Below are 10145 nucleotides of genomic sequence, written 5' to 3' on the forward strand. Positions count from 1 at the left end.
ATCCGTGCTACGTGCAATGGCTTTGCAAGATTTGGAGAATACCCCTACTGTTCTTTTGTACAAAATACTTAAGCGCCCATTAGTTTTCGAGGTCAACTGACTGCTGTCTACACAAATTTGATATTGGCTAAGCAAAATCGACGTCGACGTTGAGTTCCAACGTCAAAGCTTTTATCGACACCCTCTCTGTTAACGGCTAGAAGAGAAAAAATAATATCGTTACCTAAACGTGAAAAGGTGACAAGTACATTTTTTTTTTTAATTATTCAGGAGAGACGAAAAATCGATGTCGTTTCGCAATATCTGTCATTGGACCTTTTCACCTTTGGGTAGCGATATTTAAAATGTGTATATTCTACTTTTCAAGTCGAGGTTTAATATTCTAGAGATAATTGAAATATCAAATTAGCTATAATGTCGCATATTCCCTTTTTATTTTATCAGCAACTTTTGCTTTTGTTTAAAACTTTTAGCAGGAGTGAACTACAAATTCATTTAAGAATTAAATCGTTTTAATTTTTCTGTGTTCAATTTAAAAACTAGTTGCAACTAGACATGCACAGTTGTGGTCAACTAATTAAGTTAGCGACATATTGACCATTGTACAAAAATTCGAAAAAGCGATGCAGGTCTGACGACATTGATTAATAAATAATTTGAATTTGATTTTTAACAGGTGAAACTCTTCGAAAAATTAATTAAATAAATTATTGTAACTTATTATTGCTGAATTATTGAATAGTAACCTGATCTATGTGCCTAAGATTGGATGACATAACAAACAAGTAAAAAAGTCTAAGTTCGGGCGGAGCCGAACAATAAATACCCGGCGCAAGTATTTAATATAGTTTTTTTCCACCTTTCCGAAAAATACCATTACATGAACACCTTCCATAAACACATATAGTTACATGTGGGCGGTATCACGCCTATTTTCCAAAATTCCATAATAATGTTACTTACTTTTATGGGATTGTTATTAGTATCAATTTTGTTTAAATTAGCGTCTTTAAATTTCCAAATATCGCAGTTTCAATCATTTTCAGCGTTTTTATTTTATGTGGCAAGCACAGCACCGAGTTTGGTTCAAACGGTTGTCGAGATACACATATGTTGTCAGAAGTGGGTGGTGCCACGCCAATATTCCAAAATTTTATCATAAACGTATTTTTTGCTAAAGAATTATTGCAAATGTCAATTTTGAATAAATTAGCTTCAGTATTTAATGATTTATCGAAGATTTTGTATTTCTCTAAATTATTTTTATATGGGATGTGGGCGTGGTTATTGCCCGATTTTAAAATTTTTCAGTGTGTTGTACCGACAACCATTCCAAGTGTGGGAGAAATTGGTGGAGCGGTTACCGAAATATATAGGCCCCTATTATGAGTTGCATTCGATCTTCGACCGCGGTCGAAAGTGCTGATCGAACGAATTTTATGGCGCTCATTAAATGGGAAATAGCGCTATTGTGAATTTCGCTCGTTTAGGTTGTTCACCGCTGAGAAGCTTTGTTTACAAATCGGGCAAACTAAATAGTGTGCTTATTATACATATGTAGATACATATATAGATTTGTGCAAATTAAAATGAAATAAGAAAGTGAGTTTATAAAAATTAGTACAACGGAGTTCTGGTTCTGCGATTCGTCAGAGGATGAGAGCTTAGAAAACTGGCTCCTGGCCTGGCAGAAAACGTTTGAGAGAGTTTAAGTGTAGTGTTTCGAATATATTTTGACATACAATATATTTAAGAAATTTTTTGATCCAAATTTATTTAAAATATATTAAAACTATAAACAGCTCTATGATTTTGTTCTCAGTGATCGCGACGACAGAGTATTGGGATTTTCTTTCATAAGTAAAACCAGCCTTTCGAGCGTGTGTAAAGTATTCACGACGATAGAACTGCATAAAATTAACAACAATTATTTAAAATTAGTGTCTAGCAGCCAAAAAGTAAGAAAACAAATGTAAAATCATACATTTTTCAAAATTTTCTAACACTTCGCTACACCAACGAAAGCATAATTCTGTTCGACAGAAAATTCGATACTCGCACGCTTGCATAGCTCATAATACGAATTTAAAATCACAATCAGTATCAATTTGGAGTAAATAAGCCCCAGGAGTTACTAAAATATCGCAGTTTTTTAGTTCTGAAGCTACCGTTAAAGTTGGTTTTTTTGCTAAAAATTACTTGTCAATACCATCCATCCTTCGCTAAAAAGAAGTACACATACCAAGTTCCGTTAATATACCTCAATTTTTGCTCGAGTTATCGTGTGCACAGCCAGACTGACGGACGGACAGACAGTCACCGCTTAATCGATTTCTCTTTTCATTCTGATCATTTATGTATATATTTGTCTATATCTATCTCGATTCGTTTTGCTGGTTACAAACAACCGTTATGTGAACAAAGTTATAATACCCTTATGCACAAGTGCGCTCGGGTATATAAATGCCTTCGTATATTATACATATCGTCGTTTAAAGTACAAAACCGCGTATCAGCAAACCCTCGCATGTATAGGCGTATAGGCGAGAGTAAAACTTGTCTTATTTCAAAACGGTTCTCTCTTTTATCCCTAGTTATATCTTCGAGCTTATCCCCCGATTTGTTGTGTGCGCCTTGATGTTGCCACACAAAGAGGTACCTACAGTTTTACGCCGACTCCGATCGGCGATTGTATTTTTATGAGAAGCTGTTTTTCATGGCAGAAATACACTCGGAGGTTCGCCATTGCCTGCCGAGGGGCGACTGCTGTTAAGAAAAAACCTTTTTTATATATTTTTTGCGATGTTTCTTTGTCCAGGACTTGAACCCAGGCCTTGGGGAGTGGTAGCGCCCACTGCTAACCACTACACCACAGCGGCTTATATCGAAAGTATCGATATTTTAGTATGAATGGATAAGGGCTTGATGTCAGGTGAGCAAATATCTTTTTTGGCACAAATGTCATTTACGAGGTTTTGCAGAACCACGTAACGCGGTTTTGTACTTTAAACGATGATTTGTATGTACATATATCTATTTAGATCAACAAACATTAAATAAATAAAGGAAAATTAGCCAAAACTGGTCAAAATATCGCCAACTTAATTATTACACAGACAAGGGTACATACATATGAATGTAAAATACATACGAATGGGTGTAGCTAGATCTTTTTTAGACTTGTTGGGAAAGTGTATGTATGTACAAAAAGTAATAACATAAACGGTCATAAAGTAGCCAGTTTACAAGAATATTAACGATGCGAAACTTAAAACCTGCAACATAAAAAATTGCTTTTTTTATGCAGCTTAATAATAGAAAGTTCGTGCAAGTGAAGTGAAATTAACTATATGTTATTCCGCAAATTTATATTAATTTTAATTTTTATGTTGAGATGTTCGTATGTAAGTACTTGTGTGCATCTCGCGTAATAACGAAATTTATTTGCTCATGATTTTGCGAGCATTCATAGCGCAAAATATCTATAGAAATCAAGCATTTCGAGCGATTGAGCTGAGAAGGTAGTTCTTAAATGTGTGGGCACGGAGAATGACTTGTGGGGAACTATAATTGTGTTTACATTTGTATGTATACATGTGCATACATACGTACATACGTAAGAATTCCATTCGCAAACATTTCTAAGCGCTATAAACATAGCTAGTTTTATACATATTTTTGCGTTTTTATTTCGTTTGTCTACATATGTTATTTTCTGGCGTTCGCAATCTTAATTCATAAAAAGCGGCTAACTTAAGAATGAAGAGCAATAAAACGGCCTTAAACCTAGTATATTCTTCTTTATTTTGGTCGAGTCCAAAACAGCACGCCAGTCATTTCATATATACATATGTACATACATATATTTGGAATCTCAGAGTGCCTAATTAAAAATTGATGCGGCATTAATAGAGCATAATTGGATGAGGTTGAGGTTTAATTTTTCGACTTAAAGGTTGCAGTTAATAAAACACTCGCCCACATGCAAACATGTACTTATATGTATGATAGCCCAAAAAAAAAACAGAAACACTCCTACGCAATTAAGAGTCACTGAACGGGCTGCTGCTATGAAATAACAATTTATTGTAATGCAATACAACAACGTCTGCTATTGAATACACAAATTAAAAAAATCTGGTAGTTTTAAGTGAATTGGTAAGACTAATATACTTTGGACTATAATAAAAGGTAGGTTACATGAAACCAAGAAATTTCGTTGTTGCATAGGTTATTTGAAATAAGATTGAACGATATTTTGGAATTGTTTTGAATTGATTGGTATTTTTCTTTTGCACTGTACTATGAATGAAATTTTGTAACTTACCTAACAGTGGTGTCATTACTACCAGATACCACATATTCCCCGGATGGATTGAAGTCTAATGTGCGCACGCTTTTCATGTGGCCATTCAAAGTCGAGCAGATGGTCTGCGCGTTTAAGTCCCAGCGTCTGATAATACCAATATCGTCCGCCGAATAGACGAAGTCATCATTGTAAGCGAAACGTACACAATCAATCGGTCTGTTATGTCCGGTTAGTGACTGAAATTTCGACAATTGTATTGGGGGTTTCAATATTAGCACAGTGTTCTGCTTACCATGAACAGTTCTTCCCTACCGATCGCCCATAAATTCACATTACGATCTTGTCCGCCAGTGACTAATACACTACCCGTTTCACCAAGGTCAAGACTGGTAACATTTGCGTCATGAGCTTTTATCTCATCTGCGAAGGCATATGTAAATAAAATCAGATTTTCATTAATTTGTTACTAACCCATGCAATATCCTTAAGATATGTACATATCTAAGTAGGAACTTACATATTTTTGCTGTTAGCTTTCGAGCCAATGCCATAATTTTCAGCCACTTTTGTAATCCGCAGTGTGCTGTTGCTTAGAATAATTTATTAGCTAAATACACTTCACTTTTAGCCAAGAATAAGAATTCCCGAGATTTCAAATATATTTGCTTTCCCAGCTATCTTGCATGTGTCGAATACGTCGCCACTGCCGTCAGCGCTGTTACCGTTTACCAATTCCACAAGTCTCAATTTTTAACTCAAGAATTTTTCACGCACTTGTCGTCGCCGTCGCCGTCACAGCCGTTAATTTCACGCAATTATCTATTTTCGTTTCAATTTTCGCGATAAACGTACATAGATGCTTTGGTAATTGTAAAAATAAAACACAAATCTTTTATTTCTTATTTTGTATAAAATGGAAAAGAAAACAAAATCTTTTTTCTACGTCGCCGTCGACGTTTACATTGACAGTTGACAGCCGGAATCGGTTAGGGACCGAATGCACTACCGGAATCGGTTAGGGACTAAATTACACTACCAGAAGTTAAGGTCAAATGGCACTACCGGAAGTCAATCTATTGTTACCTACTCCATCCGTGACAAGCGCCATCTGTTTGTCAGTTTTTTCTTGGTTGTGTCTGGCATCTCTAAACAAATAGTACTTCTTGCTGGCAGTGCTCAACCACGAAGCTGACAAACACTTTTTACAATTTTTGTAATCATTGCCCGCTGTTCGTTGATTTTTTCATATTTTTCTGCGATATCACGTTTTTAGTAAAATGTCTGCCCGTTACGATCGCGCTGTCACTATTTTTTCACCAGATGGCCATCTGTTGCAAGTGGAGTACGCCCAGGAAGCAGTGCGTCGAGGATCTTCGGCTGTGAGTGAACTTAACCTCCTCTATAAATGTCCTTTCCCCATTGAACAAGACTGTTTAATTTCATACAAATTTTGCAGGTTGGAGTACGTGGTAAAGACGTTGTTGTGCTGGGTGTAGAAAAGAAGTCTATGCCCACATTACAGTTAGACCGGACGGTGCAGAAAATTTGTACCTTGGATGACCATGTCATCATAGCCTTTGCGGGTTTAACTGCTGATGCGCGTATTCTTATTAATCGAGCCCGTGTAGAATGTCAAAGCCACAAACTGAACGTGGAGGACCCCGTCACATTGGAATATATTACACGGTAAGTTATGATTTCAAAGAGGATATAGAAATTTACCGAAAGGTCCGCCAACAGGTACATTGCCCAATTGAAACAAAAGTACACACAGAGCAATGGCAGACGACCATTTGGTATTTCGTGTTTGATAGCGGGATTCGATAGCAATGGCGATCCACATCTTTACCAGACTGAGCCGTCTGGGAATTACTATGAATGGAAGGCGAATGCCGTTGGACGTGCTGCCAAAACAGTACGCGAGTATTTAGAAAAGCACTACAAGGAGGAAAGTGTTGCAGAAGAAGATGCCGCTGTTCGGCTGACCATTAAGGCACTTCGAGAGGTAGCACAAGCCAGTGGAAATTTGGAAATTGTCGTGATGAAGAAAGCGGAAAAGCCTGGAGATACTCCGAGACTGGTAACGCTGTCTGCAGATGAAGTTAAGAAACATGTTGAGGCTATCAAACAGGAAAAGGAGGAGAATGAAAAGAAAAGCCAGAAAAAGTAAAATATCGATATAAAATTTGGAAAACTTATTTCCACACACAATATCTTTGTTAGTTTCCTCTACTTGGTATGTAAGGCGCCGATAAGCGGAAATAAAACATGTTTTAATAAAGATCTGTACAATCCCAAGTCAATATATTTTTCACATAAATCATCTAAAATATCACATTCACTAATTGTATACTTACATACAATTATACATGAGACAATGTCTTAGTTACTACATATTAAACTATGTATAAACATAGCTTACAACTTTATATGAGATCACTCGGGGAAAGTTGCGATTCTCCCTCGGCTAAATATATTTGTAATGCTTTATACAGCAAGGATATACCTAAGAATTTCTTTTCCTTCATAGTCCAGGTTTGCGATGGACCGTAATAATCGCCTCGCTTGTAATTTGTTAAATGATCTAAGCCAAATGCGTCGATTATAGCCGCTTCTCTGGTATACGCCTCTGAGGGTAATATATTGTGAAAGACATGTAAACAAACCACACCTTTTCCACAGCGCCAAATGTCTAGGATTCTGTTCAGTTTTTTATTATCCGGAGACTTACAGAGACTCGTTTTGAAAACGTCTACACAAAGAGTTTGTTTTCGAATCGCTAAAATGATTTATTAATAGGATTGTTTGTTAATGCATAGAAGGAAACATACCGATGGTGATCTGTAATAATGATATAACTCAAAATTCAAAGTATCTCATATCTATAATCCTTATTACTTTAAGAGACATGAGACTTCACAATAGTATATTTGTTGTTTTGTTTAAATTTTTAGTTGTGTCGTTATTGCGGACGCCCATCGATGTACATATCGCTAATTTACTTCAATAGTGTCATAATCCAAAATATATAACTTTTGAGCTGAGTATGCAGAAATTACCGCTACCTTTACCTACATACTCGGGCAGGTTCTGCAATTCACTTCCGAGTGAATTTCAACCCCTGCCAATTTGAATTCAAAGCGAGTTTGATTGAAATTCACTCGAAAGTAAATTCCAGAACCTGCCTGTATATTTTTCATAAAATTATGTGGGGAGTCGTAATTCGATGAAATCCATCATGATAACTCGAAAAGTGAGTTTTAATGTTTTTTTTTAGTTATGACTGCATTTCAACGATGATGTTTGTTACATCTTTCTGCATTTCAGGTGACGATATGAATATTGTGTCGATAACCGGAAACTCACTTCACCTTTTCCAAGAGTACTTCAGAAAGCGTCAAATGTACTTCAGAAAAGGTAAAATGTGCTTCATATTAGTGAGGTGTAAAATGAACTGACTATTTGTTCTGAAGTACAATTTACGCTTTCTGATGTACATTTTACTGTTTCTAAAGTACATTTGACGCTTTCTGAAGTACTCTTGGAAACAGGTTGAACAAAGTATGTATTCATTTCTTCTATAGGAGTCTACCTAAATTCAAAACTTCTAAGTCGTTTTTCTCTAGTTTTGCTTTTTTGAGTTATGACACTATTGAAGTAAATGAGCGATATGTATATTTGCTATATGAAATACTTTACATGAAATTTTCCCACGCCGTGGTTTTACAATTCCCGAACTGGGTTTTGAAACATTCTCCTGACTATGTACACGTGAATGCAATTTCATCGCTTCATATAAATGGGAATATGGCCGTGAAGTCTTTCCTTTGCCCACATAGAAAACTGAATGAAGAAATCGCATCCATGCGCTATGCTTGTCAAGGAACTGTGAAAAGAAGAAAATACCTACTTAAATTTGTATATACAAAGGTTAAAATAGTAACAGGCATACCACACTTTCCCCTGGTAAATTACATGAAATCCGGGGATCGATAAGCATATATATAAAGCTTTGTTTTAGGTGTCCTTCTCTCATTTTCCGCTTGTTTGGAAGGTTGGCAAAATACTCTGCCGATTTGGACTCATATTTCATGTACTCGGGTATTAAAGAAAACTGTTCTGAAGAACGTATAGTACGCTGCAGTTCCACTGAGAACCCTTTTTATCAAAAGAACAAAATATTTTATTAGAATAAAGATAATTTTGAAACAAAAAAGTACCGTTAATTTCTTCATGATCCAATGATCGGATCTAAGCCAAATTGGTATGGGACCAAACATTTACGATAAAAAAAATATTTATCGAAATCTGTTTACATGGTCCAAATTTATGCGGTAACATATGTACGTAAAAATTAAAAAAAATATTCCGCGGAATTGATAACCTTCTTCTTTTCTGAAGTCGGTTGAAAATATGAATGACAACCTACTTGCAGTTTTATCAGCGTTAGCCGCTCCCTTGGTATTAAGCTGGAGGGGGTTTGGAGCATTCCTTCTGTACTTTATAAGTCTTTTAATATAAAGCTTTTTCGTACTCTTTGTTATCGGTCCTGAAATACACAAATTAAAGAAACAGTGTTTGCATGGCAATGCATCTTATAATTCAGAGCTACACCGCTTACCTGGAGGATCGCCATAATGTGTCAACTCTGCGCGTAGCTCGTCCGTTTCGTAGTCCAAAGGAATTGTAACATTAGTGGATATTGTATTATTCAAATTTTGTTGATCGCTTGAAATAAAGAAATCATATACATATGTATGTATGTATTTATGTACATACATACATATATGCATATGTAATAACCATGTAAAAGACCTATGTATATAAGTATCGCTATATTATACTACCTGTTAGTTGCATGATTCTGGGTACTAAGCAGCTTGGTTTCATAGAAAACTAGGCCGTTCTCGTCGTCAGTGTGTACGTAAGCCTCAGTCATTTGTAGAAAATATTCAGATGCTGAATTTTTTGTACTTTTTTCTTTTAAGTCGTTCTTCTGTGAGTTTTGCAAGCCTTCATCTGGCATATTTGCACTTATGTTTTCATCCAATTGTTCAGTGAAAGGTGGCACAGTATGGTAGCTACTGTCTAACTCTCGATTGCGTGCTGGTGGATCCATATTTAAGACATTGGCTTGCGCCGCTTTTTGTATTATAGCACCCAAAGAGACATTAGAATTAAGTAAGAACTTCCCTGCGGTTGCTGTAGATGCTTTTGGTTGCTCTTCTGCCGAATCTGACTTCACTTCTTTTTGCAATGCTGTGTTCGTATAGTTAAGATGTTCGCTGTTCATTAATTCGTCCAACATTTCGTCAACATTGGTGTACTGCCTTAAAATTGACCTTCTCGCTCGTGAACTCTCTACTTTTCTTCGCCAAGACTCGATCATAGATATGCAAGATCGTTCTAAATTAGATGTGGCCAGGGAAAGTTCTTTTAAGTTTTTCTCTGTTAGGTCGAAAACATTAACTGACTTTTGAGGTGAAGTTAGTGATTCCGGACGATGTCCCTGTAAATGATCAATTAAACCAATTTACATTTTAATATGTACATACATATATTACAAATTGATGAATAAATTTTTTTAATACCTCAGAATTCACACTTTGTACATCTGAACTATTTCTTTCAATATTGCGGGCTTTATTGAGCGGCTCCGCAGTGGTTGGAAATATAGGCTGAGGCCTGTGACGTCGATGGGTGATGTTAATGTAATATGGAGATGTGACATCATAATTGTAATGTACACGGTTAGGTGTATATTTTTTAGCTGGTGTATCGTGGTTTTCATTATCCGTGGCAAGTACGTTACGAAGTACCTTGTTGACTGGCGTAA

At 36.1% G+C, this 10145-nt stretch overlaps 3 protein-coding genes across 4 annotated transcripts in view; 1 reads left to right on the plus strand and 2 right to left on the minus strand.

Annotated features, from left to right (window-relative positions):
• The window catches only part of LOC118732427 (katanin p80 WD40 repeat-containing subunit B1), a 32638-nt gene extending 27257 nt beyond the window's left edge, over nucleotides 1–5381 (minus strand). Inside the window, exons 1-3 of one of the 2 annotated variants that reach the window (XM_036461568.1) lie at nucleotides 4827–5381; nucleotides 4602–4729; nucleotides 4328–4545 (exon numbers count right to left, since the gene is read on the minus strand). In XM_036461568.1, the coding sequence (XP_036317461.1) occupies nucleotides 4328–4545; nucleotides 4602–4729; nucleotides 4827–4860 (380 nt within the window). In that variant the 5' untranslated portion in view covers nucleotides 4861–5381. The remainder of the gene's footprint in view (nucleotides 1–4327; nucleotides 4546–4601; nucleotides 4730–4826) is intronic. The other variant, XM_036461563.1, reaches the window with a different exon arrangement.
• Nucleotides 5382–5464: 83 nt separating this feature from the next.
• LOC118732486 (proteasome subunit alpha type-7-B) lies at nucleotides 5465–6612 on the plus strand. The gene is made up of 3 exons (XM_036461616.1): nucleotides 5465–5688; nucleotides 5766–5995; nucleotides 6050–6612. The coding sequence occupies exons 1-3, from the start codon at nucleotides 5587–5589 to the stop codon at nucleotides 6477–6479; spliced, it is 762 nt and encodes a 253-aa protein (XP_036317509.1). The 5' UTR covers nucleotides 5465–5586; the 3' UTR covers nucleotides 6480–6612.
• A 27-nt stretch (nucleotides 6613–6639) lies between these two features.
• LOC118732439 overlaps nucleotides 6640–10145 on the minus strand; it is a 4551-nt gene continuing 1045 nt past the window's right edge. The window contains exons 5-11 of the mRNA XM_036461575.1: nucleotides 9901–10128; nucleotides 9157–9818; nucleotides 8931–9037; nucleotides 8739–8858; nucleotides 8262–8467; nucleotides 8009–8195; nucleotides 6640–7088 (exon numbers count right to left, since the gene is read on the minus strand). Of these exons, the coding sequence (XP_036317468.1) occupies nucleotides 6736–7088; nucleotides 8009–8195; nucleotides 8262–8467; nucleotides 8739–8858; nucleotides 8931–9037; nucleotides 9157–9818; nucleotides 9901–10128 (1863 nt within the window). The 3' untranslated portion in view covers nucleotides 6640–6735. The remainder of the gene's footprint in view (nucleotides 7089–8008; nucleotides 8196–8261; nucleotides 8468–8738; nucleotides 8859–8930; nucleotides 9038–9156; nucleotides 9819–9900; nucleotides 10129–10145) is intronic.

Source organism: Rhagoletis pomonella, unplaced genomic scaffold (genome assembly GCF_013731165.1).
Source record: "Rhagoletis pomonella isolate Grant_MI unplaced genomic scaffold, Rhpom_1.0 Rhpom_scaffold_00002, whole genome shotgun sequence".
NCBI lineage: Eukaryota > Metazoa > Arthropoda > Insecta > Diptera > Tephritidae > Rhagoletis > Rhagoletis pomonella.

Coding starts and splice junctions, on each gene's coding strand:
- LOC118732486 (XM_036461616.1), top strand. CDS start 5,587: ATGTCTGCCCGTTACGATCGCGCTGTCACTATTTTTTCACCAGATGGC. Junction 5,689..5,765: donor TGCGTCGAGGATCTTCGGCT/GTGAGTGAACTT, acceptor CAAATTTTGCAG/GTTGGAGTACGTGGTAAAGA. Junction 5,996..6,049: donor ACATTGGAATATATTACACG/GTAAGTTATGAT, acceptor GTCCGCCAACAG/GTACATTGCCCAATTGAAAC.